This window comes from Hypanus sabinus, chromosome 2 (assembly GCF_030144855.1).
Source record: "Hypanus sabinus isolate sHypSab1 chromosome 2, sHypSab1.hap1, whole genome shotgun sequence".
NCBI lineage: Eukaryota > Metazoa > Chordata > Chondrichthyes > Myliobatiformes > Dasyatidae > Hypanus > Hypanus sabinus.
This window is the reverse complement of record NC_082707.1, coordinates 143811784-143830830: the sequence shown is the minus strand read 5'-3', so window position 1 is coordinate 143830830 and position 19047 is coordinate 143811784. Positions and strand designations below refer to the sequence as shown.

Here is a 19047-nt window from a genome sequence, read left to right as displayed (position 1 = left end):
TAACGATGATGATGAAGATTATCTAAGGGAAGATGTGCTGGCATTGGAGAGGGTCCAGAGAAGGTTCATGAGAATGATTCCATGAATAAAAGGGTTAATGTATGAGGAGATGTATGTATGTACTTCATTAACTTTGCCTCCAACTTTCACCCTGCTCTCAAATTTACCTGGTCTATTTCTGACACCTCCCTCCCCTTTCTTGATCTTTCTGTCTCCATCTCTGGAGACAGCCTACCTACTGATACCTACTATAAGCCTACAGACTCTCACAGCTACCCATCCTGTCTCTTGCAAAAAGGCTATCCCCTTCTCACAATTCCTCCGTCTCCGCCGCATCTGCTCTCAGGATGAGGCTTTTCATTCCAGGATGAAGGTAATGTCTTCCTTTTTTAAACAAAGGGGCGTCCATTCTTCCACCATCAACTCTGCTCTCAAACGCATCTCTCCCATTTCCCACACATCTGCCCTCTCTCCATCTGCCCGCCACCCCACTCAAGATAGGGTCCCCCTTGTCCTCATCTATCACCCCACCAGCCTCCGGATCCAACGTATAATTCTCTGTAACTTCCGCCACCTCCAATGGGATCCCACTACCAAGCACATCTTCCCCTCCCCCCCTTCTGCTTTCCACAGGGATCGCTCCCTACGTGACTCACTTATCCTTGCAAGTGGAACAGTGCTACACCTGCCCTTACACTTTCTCCCTCACCACCATTCAGGGCCCCAGACAGTCCTTCCAGGTGAGGCAACACTTCACCTGTGAGTCGGCTGGGGTGGTATACTGTGTCCGGTGTCCTGATGTAGCCTTTTATATATTTGTGAGACCCGACAGACTGGGAGACAATTTGGCTGAATGCTTACGCTCGGTCCGCCAGAGAAAGCAGGATCTCCCAGTGGCCACACATTTTAATTCCACGTCCCATTCCCATTCTGATATGTCTATCCATGGCCTCCTCTACTGTTCAGATGAAGCCACACTCAGGCTGGAGGAACAACACCTTATAGACCGGCTGGGTAGCCTCCAACCTGATGGCATGAACATTGACTTCTCTAACTTCTGTTAATGCCCGTCCTCCCCTTCTTACCCCATCCCTGATATATTTAGTTTTTCTTTCTCTCTCTGCCCATCACTCTGCCTGTTCTCCATCTCTCTCTGGTGCTCCCTCCCCCTTTCTTTCTCCCTAGGCCTCCCATCCCATGATCTTTTCCCTTCTCTAGCTCTGTATCCTTTTTGCCAATCACCTTTCCAGCTCTCAGCTTCACCCCACCCCCTCCGGTCTTCTCCTATCATTTCACATTTCCCCCTCCCCCTCCTACTTTCAAATCTCTTACTATCTTTCCTTTCAGTTAGTCCTGACGAAGGGTCTCGGCCCGAAATGTCGACAGTGCTTCTCCCTATAGATGCTGCCTGGCCTGCTGTGTTCCACCAGCATGTTGTGTGTATTGCTTGAATTTCCAGCATCTGCAGATTTCCTCGTGTTTGCTTAATGTTTGAGGAGAGTTTGATGGCTCTGGGCCTGTACTACCTGCAGTGTAGAAGAAAGGTGGGGGGGGGGGGAAGTATCATTGAAACCTATCAAATATTGTAGGGCCTAGATACAGTGGATGTGGAGAAGATGCTTCTGATGGTGGGAGAGTCGAGGACTTGAGTCTATAGGGGGTGTCCACTTATAACAGATATGAGGAGGCATTTCTCAAGAGGATGGTGAATCTATGGAATTCATTACCATGAATGGCTGTGCAGGCCAAGTCAATGAGTATACTTAAAGTGAAGATTGATGGATTCTTGGGTGGTTAGGATGTCAAAGGTTATGGGGGAAGACAGGAGAATGGAGTTGAGAAGGATAATAAATCAGCCATGATGGAATGGGGGACCAAACCCCCATGGGCTGAATGGCCTAATTCTCCTCCTATGTCTTCTGGTCTAATTGTATGAATTAACTGACTTAAGAGGATTTCTTTCTTTTTACAGGAAGTTTTAATTCTATTCTGAAAGAGCTGATTGCTGAATTGACTCTGGCTGATAATCAAATGTTTGCTGCTACTTTCTTGCTTCCATCCCTCTGTCACCAGGATGATGCACTATTACTTGGGGCCTGGTTACAGGAAACTGATCATCGATTCATCGAGGACCAGGTATCTGTGAACATGTAAACATTGAAAAGTATTAGTTATGTTTTGAATACTTTCATTATTAATATTCATTGAGTATTTGGAAAAGTTAGCTCAAATATTTTAATTATCCTGATAGCGTTCAGGTAAGTGAGGAGGAAAAACAGTGCTGAATAGAGGTGAGATTGTAGGTTGCTTAATAAAGTTATGATATTCCTCAGATTAATTGACTGCAGTCTAATTCATACCATGTGATTGTCATAATAATGAGAACCACATGTTATTTAAAACTGACAAATTAAGTTTGATCACAGAAATCAGCTTTTTTGCTTCCAGCTTAGCCTTTTCCCATTCCTATATATCCAAACTTTGACATGGCCTTCAGACTTTCCTCTTTCATGCTGATCTATCTATTTTATCAGTTGCTTACTTCAGCTCTTGATTGAGGTCTGTATTCCACATTCTTAGCACTGTTGGTCGAATGAAGTTTCATCTGAATTGTATCTGATTTATTGGTGAATGCCTCATTATACCCCATAGCTACTAATCATGCACTAATGGAATATATAGTCATTAGGTCCAGGAATGAACCACTCAAACCTGCACCACCACTTGATAACATCGTTGCTGATCTGATTGTAGCCTCAAGATCCTGATGCCATCTATTTTCAGTAACTTTCCACCCCCTTAACAAATAGACATCAATTTCACCTTGAAAAATATTTAAAGACTCCCTTCCATAAAGAGTATGGAAGCAGAGCTGCAAAGGTCTCTGACCCTTAAAGAAAATGAATTTAGCCCAACTGTCTGAGATAGATGACCGGTTTTTTTTAAACAGTGGCTTCCTATGTTTTGGAGAGTCTATGTTCACTTTTTAAAAACCTCCTTAGGATTCTTTGTTTTATTGAAACCCCTGCTCGCCTTATAAACTCCATTCAGCACAGAACCCATTTGTTCTCTCTTTCTTCTTACGGTGACCTACCTATTTCAGCTACTAATTTATGTTACAAACCCCATAACCGGGTCACTTACCAGCAAAGATAGAGAGGTCCGTTGAAGCCTGATGATACGATTTTTAACAGTATTTATTAGTAAAATTACACAAAAATAATATCAATGCAAACATACAGATAATATACATTGTCAATACTAAATCTAAAAGTGCGGTATAATAATAATCAATAAGAAATAAGCTCTATCGTTGTCTAGGGGATAAATGTATTGTCCGATGGAAATATAAAAGTCACTCAGTTCATGCAGGCTGCAGCCTTTGCTTAGAGAGAGAGAGAGAGAGATTTTTGGAAGAAAACTTGCCAGCTTTTCCTTCTATGGTTTCGATCCGTTGGGAGTCCCGTTGGTGTGGCCGTTCACTTGTGGCCTCTCCTTTAGCTAAAGCCGTTCTTCTGTGGCGAGGCCGCCAATCCCAGGCAAGGGAAGGACGCACTCGAGCCCCCACCGGCTGACGCTATTAAACGCTGTCACGGGATTTCTAGCGTTTCTCCTGGTGCGTCAAAAGGGGTTGTTCCCCAAACCCTCTTTTATCCTTACGCACGGGGTCTCAGATGTCAATCAGGTTGGGATGATGCAATCCCTCAACCAGCCCACTCTGGTCGTCCCCAGAGGGCTTCAATGAATAGTACAGTACTCAATACACAATTCTGTCTCCAAGAGACAATGGCCGTTATCAGGGGTTTTTGTTTCGCTGAGGCCAGGACACATTCCAAACCTTGTGGATTCTCTCTCACTTCCTGGGTCCCAGACCTGAATTAATAGCGATCTTGCGATTCTCAAAAAGGAGGGGGCGACTTTGTACCCTCAGAGTTGTGGCACATTTGTAACATATAGTAAATCTTCTTTCAACTACTTTCAGTGCTTATATGTACATCTTTTCTTTGCATAATAATGGCAACATTGTACAACAAACGTCTTCTGCATAACAGGTATAACTGAAACATAATCTCTTTATTCCATTTTCTTTGTAATAAATAATAGCATTCTAAGAGTTTCTCTTATTACTTGTATCATACTGCCCCTTTTGAATTATGCATGTCAGTGCTCTGCAATATCACTGTTTAGATAATGTACTGTCTTATCTCCTGCTAAAATGGATAATTCTGTATCTTTCCGTACTTTAATAACTTGTCAGATATTTGCCTTCTCAAACTATCTGTAACCCTTTGTAGTCCCCTTACAAACACTTTACAATTAGTATTTCTACCAATCTTTTGTAAAGTTATATTTGGGAATCATACCTTCAGTAGCTTCATTCAGGACATGTAAATGAATTGCTGAAAGTTGAGGTCCCACTGCTGATCCTTTCACATACTTCTCATCACATTTTGCCGTCCAGTTTTCTAATCATGTCAACATGTTAAGTCTGTCATGATGAGCTTCTATTTTCTGCAGTAACTTTTATGGCATCTTATTAAATGCCTTTTGGAAATTTAAGCATAGTATATCTATGTGTTCCCTTTCATCAACATTACACATTACTCCTACAAAGAATTCAACTGACTGGTCAACCATGATTACCCTTTCACCAAGCCATGCTGATAAGATTTCTTACGGAGTGATCTGCTGTAACATAACAAGGCATTAAACAAGGTGTTCTCTTTCCCTCTTGTATGAATATGATTGTTATTTTCTTTCACGAATCAAGAACATTTTGGGATGTTGAAACCAATGCATTGATAATTTTCTTGACCACCAATTTTAAAATCCTTGAACGAAGTCCGGCAGTAGCTTGTCAGCCTGCAGCTGCAAAGATTTTGCTGAGTAAACACTTCTCTTATGTTAGTAAATTTCTGAAGTTCTGTCCTTCCTTCCATTTCCTGATTTAGAATTATTTCTGGGCTGTTATTTGTATCTCCAGAATGAACACCCTTTTAAAATCTGTACCTCCCTCTGCAATTGGTTCTTCGACTTCCTCACCAGAAGACCGCAGTCTGTGTGGATTGGTGATAACATATACTCCTCCTTGATGATCAACACTGGTGCACCTCGGATGTGTGCTTAGCTCAGGGCCCTACTCTCTGTATACACGTGACTGTGTGGCTAGAGGTAGCTCAAATACCAACTACAAATTTGCTGACAATACACCTAATGTTGGTAGAATCTCAGGTGGTGATGAGAGGGTGTATAGGAGTGAGATATGCCAACTGCAGCAACAACCTGGCACTCAATGTCAGTTAAACGAAAGAGCTGATTGTGGACTTCAGGAAGGGTAAGACGAAGGAGCACATATTAATCTTCATAGAGGGATCAGAAGTGGAGGGTGTGAGCAGCTTCAAGTTCCTCAGTGTCAGAGGATCTAACCTGGTCCCAACATATCGATGTAGTCATAAAGAAGGCAAGACAGCAGCTATACTTTGAGGATTTCGAAGAGATTTGGCATGTCAATAAATTCACCCAAAAACTTATATAGTTGTACTGTGGAGAGCATTCTGAAAGGCTGCATCACTGTCTGGTTTGGAGGGGCTACTGCACAGGACCAAAAAGAGCTGCAGAAGGTTGTAAATCTGGTCAGTTCCATCTTGGGTACTAGCCAACAAAGAACCCAGGAATCTTTAGGGAGTGGTGTCTCAGAAAGGCAGTGTCTATTATTAAGGACCTCCAGTACCCAGGGCTTGCCCTTTTCTCACTGTTACCATTAGGTAGGAGGTACAGAAGCCTGAAGGCACACACTCAGCGATTCAGGAACAGCTTCTTCCCCTCTGCCATCTGATCCCTAAATGGACATTGAAGCTTTGGACACTAACTTTTTTTAATATATAGTATTTCTGTTTTTGCACTTTTAAAAATCTAAACAATATACATAATTGATTTACTTGTTTATTTATTATTATGCTTTATTTATTATTTTTTTCTCTCTCTGTTAGATTATGTATTGCATTGAACTACTGTTGCTAAGTTAACAAATTTCACGTCACATGCCGGTGATAATAAGCCTGATTCTGATCCTGAAATGCCTGTTTAATTAAACTGTTTTCTGTCATTAATTCTGCACATTCATTTTCAACCAGACAAGCCAGAACTTTAATTCCCTTTCCTTTTTAAATATCAGTTGAAAATCTTTCTATCTATTGATTTAATTTGAGTTGGTTGGACCTCAGAGTTTGATTTATCTTTCCTTATTAATTTCCCTATTCTCTGCTTTTTTCCTATATTCCATAGGCCTGTATCTAATTTTCTGACTTACCATCTGTCTTTACAAAGATAGTTAGGTTTTCATGATGTTAAGGATTGTTTTAAAGTTGTGTAGTTAAGAATAGTGGGATCTCCAGTGGAATTTTCTTTTTGTTGAAAGGTAACAATTCTGTACATGCTGAAAGGATTTCTTGAATCTTTCCTGATGGCTCGCTTTACCTCATTTGCTATTTCTTCCATGTTATCTCTTATTTTATGACCGTATGTACCTATATTGCTTTAATGATTTGTATACCAGCACTCCTCATTTTGACAATTATTGAAGTGCCCAGTTTCTCTCTTCAATTTTGAGGATATTATCAATTAAGCCATCCATTTTCCCCTGCTTTTTGGTACCATCCTTGTATTATCTGAACATTTGGCTTATTCCCCTACTTGTCTGTGAAATTTGTAATTGTACCTGTGATTTGAAATTTCCACTGAAATTTGAGAGCAAAAATCCTCCCAGCAATGATCACTTTGGAATATTACTTTCTACTTTTCACTAGTATGTTAATTTCCATTTTTTTGGCATTCATCTTGTTTCAAACTCATTCAGAAATCATTTAGTATTCTGTAGAATGGAAATGTCCTTTGAAAAATAAGTTGAGTTTATTTTCATGTATATAAATACATGTATACACAGGTACAATGAGAAGTTTGCTTGCAGCAGCATTCCAGACATAGCATCATATAAGCAGCATTCATAAGTAAGTTATGATCTAATTATAAATTGTATACACTTTTTTTAAAAATAAGGAAACCCAATTAGAACAAAAAATGCCATTTTAGTGCAAAGTGGTCAAAGTGTTGGTAAACTGTAGTGATTACGGCTTTGCTAGTTGGTTCAAGGTTTGAATTCGAAACAAGAGGCAGAGAAGGAAGAAGTAAAGGCATCTCAGAGAGAAGCCGTTTTTTTTAACTGATCGGGGGAAAGAGGGTTGACTGCGCAGGCACGTGACGTGGCATGTCAAAGTTTTAAAAAGGAGAGGAAGTTTTCAATGGTATTTTAAATCGAAGCAAGAGGCGGAGAGGGAAGAGGTAAAGGCATCTTGGAGAGAAGCTTTTTTTAACTGATCGGGGAAAAGAAACTAGACTGTGCAGACACATGACGTAGCATGCCAAAGGTTTAAAAAAAAGACTGCCATATACAGCGGCCATTGTCGGAGTGGACTGAGGCAGAGTGGGACGGCTTTGGCTCAATCAGGCTTTGGCGAGAACTGGCAGAGGCGAGGTTTGAATGGGGCACTACTGCGCAAGGGCGTGAAAGTTGGCCTCTGAGATCAGCGGGAGAATTTAAAAAGCAAGCAAAGGCTGAGGACTAGCTTCACTCCAAGTGAGGTAAGGCCGGGTAAGCTCCTTTAATTAATGTAATTTAGGAGTAGGTAATGGAGGCAGCAGTTAGGGCAGTTGAGTGCTCCGTTTGCAGTACATGGGAAGTCAGGGTGAGCACCATTGTCCCTGATGACTATACCTGCAAAAGGTCCATCCAGCTGCAGTTCATGACAAACCGTGTCAGGGAACTGGAGCTGGATGAACTATGGATCATTCGGGAGGCAGAAGTCAGAAATAAACAGGAGTTACAGGGAGACAGTCACCCTTAAGAGTCAGGAGACAGGTAGCTGGGTGACTGTCAGGAGAGGGAAGGGGATTAGACAGATTGAGTAGAGCATCCCTGTGGCCGTTCCCACCAATAATAAGTATACCATTTTGGATACTGTTGGTGGGGACGAACTACCAGGGACAAGTTGCAGTGGTTGCATCTCTGGCACCGAGACTGGACCCTCAGCTCAGAAGGAAAGGAGGGAAAAGAGGAGAGCAGTAGTGATAGGGGATTCGATAGTTAGGGGAACAGATAGGAGGTTCTGTGGAAGAGATCAAAAGTCCCGGATGGTCTGTTGCCTCCCTGGTGTTAGGGTCCGCGATATCTCAGATCGAGTTCTCAGTATTCTCAAGAAGGAGGGTGAGCAGCCGGATGTCGTGGTCCATGTATGGACCGATGACATGGGTAGGAAGAGTGAGGACGTCCTGAAAAATGAGTTTAGGGAGCAAGGTGTCAAGTTAAAGGACAGGACCTCCAGGATAGCAATCTCAGGATTGCTACCAGTGCCACGTGCAGGTGGGTTTAGAAATAGTAAGATAACACAGATCAACGCGTGGCTGAAGACATGGTGCAGGCTTCAGGTTTATAGATAATTGGGCTGTTTTCCAGGGAAGGTGGGACCTGTTCCAGTGGGACTGTTTACTTCTGAACTGGAGGGGGATAAATATACTTGCAGGTAGGTTTGCTAGAGAGGCTCCAGTGGATTTAAACTAGATACAAGGGGGGAGAGGAACTAGAGTGTAGGAACAGATGTATGGGAGAAGAAAGAAAATGAATATAGTAAAGTTGTTTGCACCGTTAAGAGATAAACAGAGAGGAAGAGGTGGAGAATTTCTTAACTGCATTTATTTTAATGCTGGGAGCATTGTAAGGAAGGTGGATAAGCTTAGAGCATGGATTGATACCTGGAAATATGATGTTGTAGCTATTAGTGAAACATGGTTGCAGGAGGGGTGTGATTGGCAACTAAATATTCCTTGATTTCATTGCTTCAGGTGTGATAGAATTGGAGGGTCAAGGGGGGAGGTGTTGCATTGCTTGTCAGAGAAAATATTACAGCAGTTTTCAAGCAGGATAGATTAGAAGGCTCGTCTAGGGAGGCTATTTGGGTGGAATTAAGGAATGGGGAAGGTATAGTAACACTTATAGGGGTGTATTGTAGACCACCTAATGGGGAGCGAGAATTGGAGGAGCAAATTTGTAAGGAGATAGCAGATATTTGTAGTAAGCACAGGGTTATAATTGTGGGAGATTTTAATTTTCCACACATAGACTGGGAAGCCCATACTGTAAAAGGGCTGGATGGTTTGGAGTTTGTAAAATGTGTGCAGGATAGTTGTTTGCAGCAATACATAGACCTACCAACTAGAGAAGGGGCAGTGTTGGATCTCCTGATAGGGAATGAGATAGGTCAGGTGACGGAGGCATGTGTTGTGGAGCACTTCGGGTCCAGTGATCACAATGCTATTAGTTTCAATATGATTATGGGGAAGGATAGGACTGGACCCAGAGTTGAGATTTTTGATTGGAGAAAGGCTAACTTTGAGGAGATGCAAAAGGATTTAGAAGGAGTGGATTGGGACAATTTGTTTTATGGGAAGGATGTGATAGAGAAATGGTGGTCATCTAAAGGAGAAATTTTGAGGGTACAGAATCTTTATATTCCTGTTAGGTTGAAAGGAAAGGTTAAAAGTTTGAGAGATTTTAAAAAGGTTTTCAAGGGATAGTGGAAACTTGGTTTGGAAAAAGAGAGAGATCTACAATAAATATAGGCAGCATGGAGTAAATGGGGTGCTTGGGGAATATAGAGAATGTAAAAAGAATCTTAAGAAAGAAATTAAAAAAGCTAAAAGAAGATACGAGGTTGCTTTGGCAATAAGGTGAAAGTAAATCCAAAGGGCTTCTACAGCTCTATTAATAGCAAAAGGGTAGTGAGGGATAAAATTGGTCCCTTAGAGAATCAGAGTGGACAGCTATGTGTGGAGCCAAAAGAGATGGGGGAGATTTTGAGCAATTTCTTTTCTTTGATATTCACTAAGGAGAAGGATATTGTATTGTGCAAGGTAAGGGAAATAAGTAGGGAAGTTATGGAAACTATGAAGATTAAAGAGGAAGAAGTACTGGCGCTTTTAAGGAATATAAAAGTGGATAAATCTGTGGGTTCTGACAGGATATTCCCTGGGACCTTGAGGGAGGTTAGTGTAGAAATAGCAGGGGCTCTGACAGAAATATTTCAAATGTCATTAGGAACAGGGATGGTGCCGGAGGGTTGGCGTATTGCTCATGTTGTTCCATTGTTTAAAAAGGGTTCTAAAAGTAAACCTAGCAATTATAGGCCTGTAAGTTTGACATCAGTAGTGGGTGAATTAATGGGAAGTATTCTTAGAGATGGTATGTATAATTATCTGGATAGACAGGGTCTGATTAGGAACAGTCAATATGGATTTGTGCGTGGAAGGTCATGTTTGACAAATCTTACTGAATTTTTTGAAGAGGTTATGAGGAAAGTTAACGAGGATAAAGCAGTGGATGTTGTCTAAATGGATTTCAGTAAGGCCTTTGAGAAGGTTCCGCACGGAAGGTTAGTTAGGAAGATTCAATCTTTCGGTGTTAATGTTGAAGTAGTAAAATGGATTCAACAGTGGCTGGATGGGAGATGCCAGAGAGTAGTGGTGGATAACTGTTTGTCAGGTTGGAGGCCGGTGATTAGTGGTGTGCCTCAGGGATCTGTACTGGGTCCAATGTTGTTTGTCATATACATTAATGATCTGGATGTTGGGGTGGTAAATTGGATTAGTAGGTATGTAGATGATACTAAGATAGGTGGCGTTGTGGATAATGAAGTAGGTTTTCAAAGCTTGCAGAGAGATTTTAGCCAGTTCGAAGAGTGGGCTAAAAGATGGCAGATGGTGTTTAATGCTGATAAGTGTGAGGTGCTACATTTTGGTAGGAATAATCAAAATAGGACATAAATGGTAAATGGTAGGGCATTGAAGAATACAGTAGAACAGAGTGATCTAGGAATAATGGTGCATAGTTTCCTGAAAGGTGGAATCTCATGCGGATAGGGTGGTGAAGAAAACTTTTGGTATGCTGGGCTTTATAAATTAGAGCATTGTGTATAGGAGTTGGGATGTAATGTTAAAATTGTACAAGGCATTGTGTACAGTTCTGGTCACCAAATTATAGTAAAGATGTTAACAAAACAGAGTACAGAGGAGATTTACTAAAATGTTACCTGGGTTTCAGCACCTAAGTTACCGAGAAAGGTTGAACAAGTTGGGTCTTTATTCTTTGGAGCGTAGAAGGTTGAGGGGGGCTTGATAGAGGTATTTAAAATTATGAGGTTGATTGATAGAGTTGACGTGGATAGGCTTTTTCCATTGAGAGTAGGGGAGATTCAAACAAGAGGACATGAGTTGAGAGTTAAGGGGCAAAAGTTTAGGGGTAACACGAGGGGGAATTTCTCTACTCAGAGAGTGGTAGCTGTGTGGAACGAGCTTCCAGTAGAAGTGGTAGAGGCAGGTTCGATATTGTAATTTAATGTAAAATTGGATATGTATTTGGACAGGAAAGGAATGGAGGGTTATGGGCTGAGTGCAGGTCGGTGGGACTAGGTGAGAGTAAGCGTTCGGCATGGACTAGAAGTTGCTGAGATGGCCTGTTTCTGTGCTGTAATTGTTATATGTTTATGTGGTTATAAGAACCAAATGGTTGAAGGGAAGTTGCTGTTCTTGAACCTTATGTTGCGGGGCTTCAGGCTTCTGTACCTTCTGCCCAGTGTTAGCTGTGAAAAGATGGCATGGATAGGATGGACAATAATAAACAATAGACAGTAGGTGTGGGAGTAGGCCATTCAGCCCTTCTAGCCAGCACCACCATTCACTGTGATCATGGCTGATCATACACAATCAGTACCCCGTTCCTGCCCTCTCCCCATATCCCTTGACCCCGCTATCTATAAGAGCACTATCTCTCTCTCTCTTGAATGCATCCAGAGACTTGGCCTCCACTGCCTTCTGGGGCAGATCATTCCACATATCCACCACTCTCTGGGTGAAAAAGTTTTTCCGCATCTCTATTCTAAATGGCCTACCCCTTATTCTTAAAATAGGGGGATCTTTGATAGAAATTGGCTTTTAGAGGTAGCACCTTCTGTAAATACTACCATTGGTGGGTAGTGATGTGTCACTAGGTAGTGGTCCAGTACTTTCTGCAGTTTTGTGCATTTCTAAGCATTCGAATTGCTATACCAGGCCATGATGCAGTCACTCAGAATACTTTCCATTGTACATCTCCAAAAGCTTGTTAGTGTTCGCTGATAGCCGAGCCTTCTTAATCGTCTTAGAAAGTAAAAATGGTGTTGCACTTTCTTTATGATTGCATCCAGGCTGCATAATCTGCTATGTTGATGCATATGAACTTAAAGGTGTTGACATTTACCACTGTTGATTCCTCCACTATATATTGAAGCGTATTCACCCTCCTCCTTCCTGAAATCTACAATCGGCTCTAAGTTGAGTGAGAGTTTATTTTTGCAGCACCACTCAAAGTGATCTATCTTGCTCCAATACGTTAACTCATCATCACTCATCATCCAACAACTGTAACAGTAACAACTTTGGTGCACCGTAGTCCTATATAAGCTGTATTTTAAATTGATGTGAATTTTCAATATCCTGTCAATAGTAAAAACAAATGCTTAAGTTACATATGTATTTAGTTATGTATGTTGTGTTCTTCAGATTTGACTAAAATTGTCTATTATTGCCTTAACAGTTAAAGCTGGGCGGTGTTTTGGGAGGTGGAAGCCTTGAACATGATCCTTTTATGATCTATGAAAGACTAGCAGATGGAGAACTTATACCAGCTCCTCTTCCTCCAGTATTGTCAGTGGTCAGAGCTGCAGTAGAACTTTTTGGAGTGATATTCCCTTATCTGGATATTAATCACAGGTGATGATTTCTAGCTTTTATTTCTTGGCTCTGTGTGTTGCATGCTTGGGCTCAAATCAAATCTCAATAGTCCTGGTAAGCCATTAACTTGTATTAGTATTTCTTTAATTACACTGCTGAACACCTGTTTGCAAATGAGTTGTCAGTCATTGTTCTTTTAACTTTGAATCTGTTGGCATTTAATGGCAAATGCATTGTAGTGAATATTATAGCCTTTTGCAGTATTGCAGGATTGTGTTTGTCAATAGTGTACAGATTTTGAGAGAATAGAAAAGCAGATTGTAAACACAGTGTTCTCATTTGTGCATTTGTTTTAAAACTTGCGTTTTGGTTTGTTTTATCTTTTCTATAATCCACAGGTAACAGTGTGTAATTGCATTAAAACTTTGACAACTTCTTTTCCCTTAAGGGCACAGATACTCGAGCAATTTATAGAGTCCGTAAAGCACGCTAAAGGAGCAAAGCAACAAACAGTGCAGATAAATGTTTTTGCTGCATTCTGCTGTGGATTGAAGGTAGATTGACAGTTTCAATAATAATTGCTTAAGGTAAAGAACAGCTGGAATTGTTGACTAATGTGTAATGATGGCCATTTGGGCTGAATCAAATTCTAGCTATGGGGAAAAAATGTTCCTTCTGTTTTATGGTCATTGCCAATATATAACTACCAATGTGCAACAAGCTCTAAGCTCTATCTTCAGAAAGGATTATTATTCTTGGTATGTAATTAAGAAAGAGTATTAAGCTGTTAGATGTTACATGCATTTCTATTTGAATTTGTGTAAAACGAGGTATTAAATCTCTGTTACACATGTTGGCACTCACCTGAGATGTTGAAAAAGTGTTTGTTCCATAGCTCTGTCGTAGTGAGACAGAACAAAAGTGTGCAGTTGATACTGATTTAGAAGGAATGTTGTGCTTTAGAGTTTGCAAAATGAGCCTCTCATTTCTTGTCTATGGTTTCTCTGTCAGCTCAATTGTCACTGCTTTCAGAAAACAACTCTTTAAGATAAAGCATTCACTTTTCTTTCAAGTAATGGTACTCTCCCAAGATTACAATTTACAATTGTTTTTCAGTTATATACTCTATTGTACTGGCCTTTCTATCAGATCTATGCTTATAAAATATTTAAGAATTCATATTTAAGAATACCTAAAGTACAGGCTTCAGATGGATGAGTGACATGGATATTTGTCCATCCTGTTGGGTGTGGCCTTTCATTGATTCTATTGTGTTTCTTGGATTTAGTGTGTATGCCCACAAGAAAACATATCTCAGGGTTTTATATTGTGACATATATGTACTTTGATAATAAATTTACTTTGAACTTAGAAGTTGTAGAATAAAGCAGTAGTCAGCAAAAGCAAGTGTACTAATCAGGATAGCTCAGAGCATAGTAACGACAGGGAAAACAATATTCAGTTAAACTGCATTTGATTTAATGCTGAAGATGTAACAGTCAAGACAAACAAACTCAGAGCATAGGTTGGCTCTGAGGACTGAGATGCCATAGCTATAATGGAAACATGGCTGTAAGAAACACAACTGGCAACTCAATATTCCAGAATACAAATGCTACAAGTAAACAGTCCATGTCAGCAAGAGGTACAGATAAGCAAGGAGTAGGTGTGGTTTTTTGATAAGGGAGAACACAACAGCATACTTAGAGATTGCATTCTTGAGGGATTTGTCCAGTGGGGTCATATCAGCAAGGGAAGGATCAGGGTCACTCTAGATTAGCTACATTATAGCCACCCCCCAATCAACAGTCATTGGGTACTTGAGGACCAGGTGTGTAGAGAAATTTCTCATGGTTGTAGGGCTGATAGGATTGCATTAATAGAAGATTTTAGTTTCCCCACTGTTGACTGGGTCATCTGGAATCCAGGGGCAGAATCTGTAAAAAGTGTCCAGGGAAGTTTCATGAGTCAAAATGTAGAGGGAGGGTACGTTACCGGACCTTCTCTTAAGAAATAAGGTGGCACAAGTAGCTGAAATTGCATCAGAAAGCATTTTTGCCTTAGTGGCCATAATGCTATTAATTTTAAGATGAAGATCGAAAGAGACAGGTCAGGTCCACAGGTTAGGACCATAAACTGGCAAAGGACTTATTTTAAGGGAGTTAGTCAGGATCTCACTGAAGTTGATTAGGTGGGCTTGTTTAAAAGAACAGGAATGGATAGTATTTGGGAGGCTTTTCAGAATGTGATCACAAGTGTTCAGGAGCAGCAAGGTAAAGGGTAAACCTGACATTAGGGGACCTTAGTTGAGGATCAGTTCAAGAAGGAGGTGTACTTTGGTTTTAGCAGGTCAGGATTAAGTGAATCCCTTGATGACTATAGAAAAGATCTAGAATATTCTAAAGAGGGAAATCAGGAGAATAAAAACAGTGTATGATTTAGATATAACAGTTAGGGAGAAGGAAAGTCCCAAGAGGTTCTATAGCTATATTGAGAATGAAAATGTGGATAGAGAACGAGTAGGTCCACTCAGAGATCAGCAGAGCATTCTATGTCTTGAGCTACAGCAGATAGGTGGTATTTTAATAAATATTTCTCCCCAGTGTTTTGTGAGAAGGCATTTACAGCCTTACAGTGCATTAAGGTGGATTAATCCTTCAGGCCTGACCATGTGCACCCTCAGGCGTTATGGGTGGCTAGATGGGAGATTGTGGATGCCTCTGCAGAGATATTTGCATCAATGTTAGACACCAAAGTTCCTGAAAACTGGAAAATGACTAATACTCTTTTCTTTAAGAAGAGCAATAAGAACAAGCCAGGGAATGCAGGTCAGTCAGCTTGACATTCGTAGTGGGGCAGTTACAGGAGGAAATCCTGAGGGACAAGGTCTAATCAGGAGGGGTAGTCATGCTTGACAAACCATTGAATTGTTTGAAGAGATAATCAAAAGGCTTGATGAGGGTAGGACAATGGATATTATCTGTTTGGACTTTACTAAGGATTTTGTAAAGGAGATCTAGTTCTGTGGATTCAAAATTGCTCTAAGGTAGGAAGCAGATGGAGGTAATTGAAGATTATTTCTCAGAATGGAGGCTGGTGACTTGAGGTGTGCCACTTGGTTTGTTGTTGGGACCTTTATTTGCAATTTATATAAATGATTCAGATATGAATGCACAATGTTTGATCAGTAAATTTGCAGATGATACAACTCAGGAAGAGTTATTGATGGTGAATAAGGTTATCATGGATTACAAGGGGATCTTGATTAGTTAGGAAAGTGCTCAAGGAATGGCAGATAGATTTCAATACAGATAAGAAGGAGGTGATTCATTTTTGGAAAGATGAATCAGCATGGGACTTGTACAATGAATAATTGACAACTAGGAAATTTAACAGAACAGAAGGATTTAAGAGTACAAGTGCATAATTTGTTGAAAGTTGACATCCTAAGTGGGCAGGATGGAGAAAAGGGCATTTAGCTTGCTGACCTTCATTAATCAGGGCATTGGGTTTAGGAATCATAGATGCATAACTCATTGCTGAGGCTAAACTTGCAGTACCGTGTGTAGTTTTTATCTTCCTATTACAGGGAAGATGTGGTTAAACTGCGAAGAGTGCAGAAAAGATTTACAAGTATGTTACTAGAACCAGAAGTCCTAATTTAAAGGGTAAAGTTGGCCAGGCCAAGGCCTTTATACCTTGGAATATAGGAGAATGAGAGATGACATTACATGTGTTTTATAATATTGGGAGGAATAGATATAGCTGATGTTGTCTTTTCCCCAGTTTATAGGAGTTGAAACAAGGGGCATATATTTGGGGTACAGCCAGTGGTGTAGTGGCATCCGCACCGACTTCAAGGCAAGTGGTCCCAGGTTCAACTCTGGCACACTTTCCATCGGTGCTGAGTTGAGCATCGAGCTAGCAACTTCACCTTGTAAAAAAAACAGACAAAAATGCAAAAGAAACTGCAAGGTTGCCACCTGATACGCCACAAGGTGTGGAAAGGAACAACAGCAACATACATTTGGGGTGAGAGGGGAATGATTTAAAAGGGACCTTGAGGAAAATGTTTCTGCACAGTGAGAGGGAAGTATGTTGAACAAGCTGCCAGATGAAGTGGTTGAGTCAGGTACAGTGGTATCATTTAAGAAGCACTTAGGTAGGTACGTGGAGGGACAAGGCTGAGGGATATGGGCCGAATGCTGGAAATTGGGACTAGTTGGTAGGCATTCTGGACTCACTGTGCCAAAGGGTCTGTATCGTTGCTGTATTCCTCTATCACTGCATGTCTCTATTACACATGAGTCATCAAATTTAATAGAAGTGGCCATAATTGCATGGCTACCTATATGAACTTGTGCACAATTAGGCTGTGCTATTTCTATTCTTGCAAAAGTAACTGTTCATGAGAACTTCTTTGACTTTAAAGTGGTTGGTACATTCATTGGTTGTAAAATCCTTGTTTATTGTTCAAATCAAATGTTGACAACAAAAAAAAAATTGTAAATGTGCTTAAATGCCATATGTTATTTTCTGATTTTATTTTCCAGAGGTTAGCACATATGAAAGGAATCTTGGGCCCAGAAGAGGTGAGGAGACCTGCTCTGACTCTGGTAATGCATTCCTTGGAAAGTTCAAATATTCTTTTAAGATGTGCTGCAGCAGAGACTCTGGCCAGACTGGCACAAGTGGTTGCCGACAGTGCCTTCACTGCTAGATTGTCGCAGATGAGCTTTGAAAAGTGAGTAAATTGAAGTCAATTAATCTTCTGGTTTGTTGCAAGATATTTGGCTTCTGGCCTGATCTTTTGATCATCATGTTTTGTGTGCTTGTTCAGTTATATTTGGGATGATTGATGACACCCCCGCCCCCCAAGGTAGTCATAATGATAATAATGATAACAGTGGAGGATTTATAAAGTAAATGTGTTGGGCATGACAAATTTTCTATAATTTGTGATCAAACTTCAGTCAGGTAATTTGATGCTATTATTTTACCATTTCCATCTCAATATTAGTTTTTTTAGTTTTATCTTTGTACTGAAAATTTAAAAAGTGAGAGTTAACTCAGCTAAAAAAAAGTTCATCAAAAGCATGGGTAAATTGTTCTGTGTTGGTTGCATTGCCAAGACAATTGAAAGTTGTATGTAACTTGCCACCCCAGTCATTTCTCTAGTGACAGATGTATGTGAATTTGAATACTATCTGTGCGTTACTGAATAACCCTGAATCAGGAAGGAAATCAACTTTCTTTAAGTTGCCAGTTTTTGCGATATTTAGGTTGGTTGTCCATTTGAGTATCAGCTCAGTGGTGGTGATGACATGCAACCACCTCATTGCCTCATGGAGGTCCACTGGGCAGGAATAGTGCTACCAAGTAATAGCATTGCTGAGGTCCTAGACTTGTGTTGCTGATGGTCTTTTCCTGGTACTTGTGTGGCATAAATATTAGCTGTTGATTTTTAGCTCATCTTTGTATTGGCCTTTTGGGAGAAAGAGAGTCCTCTTCACTGAAAAGTTGTGAATATAATTGAACATTATGCAGTCATCAATAAACATTCCAACTCCTAACTGAATCATAGAGGGTGGAAGCTAAAGATAGAGGGACTAGGATACCACTGAGGGACTCCTGCACCAATACCTGAAGCTGAAATAATTGGCACTTGTTAAACAGAACTATCCCCATCAGTGAAGAAATTTCTCTCATCATTCTCAATGAAGTGGTTACTCAAAATCACTCTCTCCTTTCTCAATATTGATGTAAGGGCTTTTTGAGGTAGATAATCAATGTTGGCCTTATCTGTGACACCATAACTCTATGAATGAATATAAATGCAAATGTCCATATTGTCACATAATTTCTTGATGTTTAATTGACTGTTTTTCTTTTTTCAATAGCAAAGTATATAACATTGCAAATTTCCCTCGTATATTCCTTCTGCCCTCCTTCTTTTACCATTCTCTTGTCCTTATCACTTTGCATGTCTTTTGTCCTCTCAACCTATTGCATATTTATAATTTGTATTCCAGCAAACTTGGATGCTATACTCATAGCCTCTTCTAAGTGATCTGGATAGATTTAAAATAACTGAGGTTTTGGAATTGATCCTTTAATTTGCCAATATAAAACTTATCCTTCTATCCATGTTGTCTTCTGTTCAACTAGTTCATTAATTTGGCAAATATATTCCTGGCTAGAAGATTTTCAGACAGTCAGTTTATCTTTGGT

The 19047-nt window shown here is 40.4% G+C and overlaps 1 protein-coding gene across 4 annotated transcripts in view; it reads left to right on the top strand.

The window, feature by feature from the left end:
- heatr5a (HEAT repeat containing 5a) overlaps positions 1-19047 on the top strand; it is a 125111-nt gene that overhangs the window by 55912 nt on the left and 50152 nt on the right. For all 4 annotated transcript variants that reach the window (XM_059956275.1, XM_059956248.1, XM_059956266.1 and 1 more), the window contains exons 15-18: positions 1973-2136; positions 12680-12855; positions 13265-13370; positions 17370-17560. In XM_059956275.1, coding sequence (XP_059812258.1) covers positions 1973-2136; positions 12680-12855; positions 13265-13370; positions 17370-17560 — 637 coding nt within the window. The remainder of the gene's footprint in view (positions 1-1972; positions 2137-12679; positions 12856-13264; positions 13371-17369; positions 17561-19047) is intronic.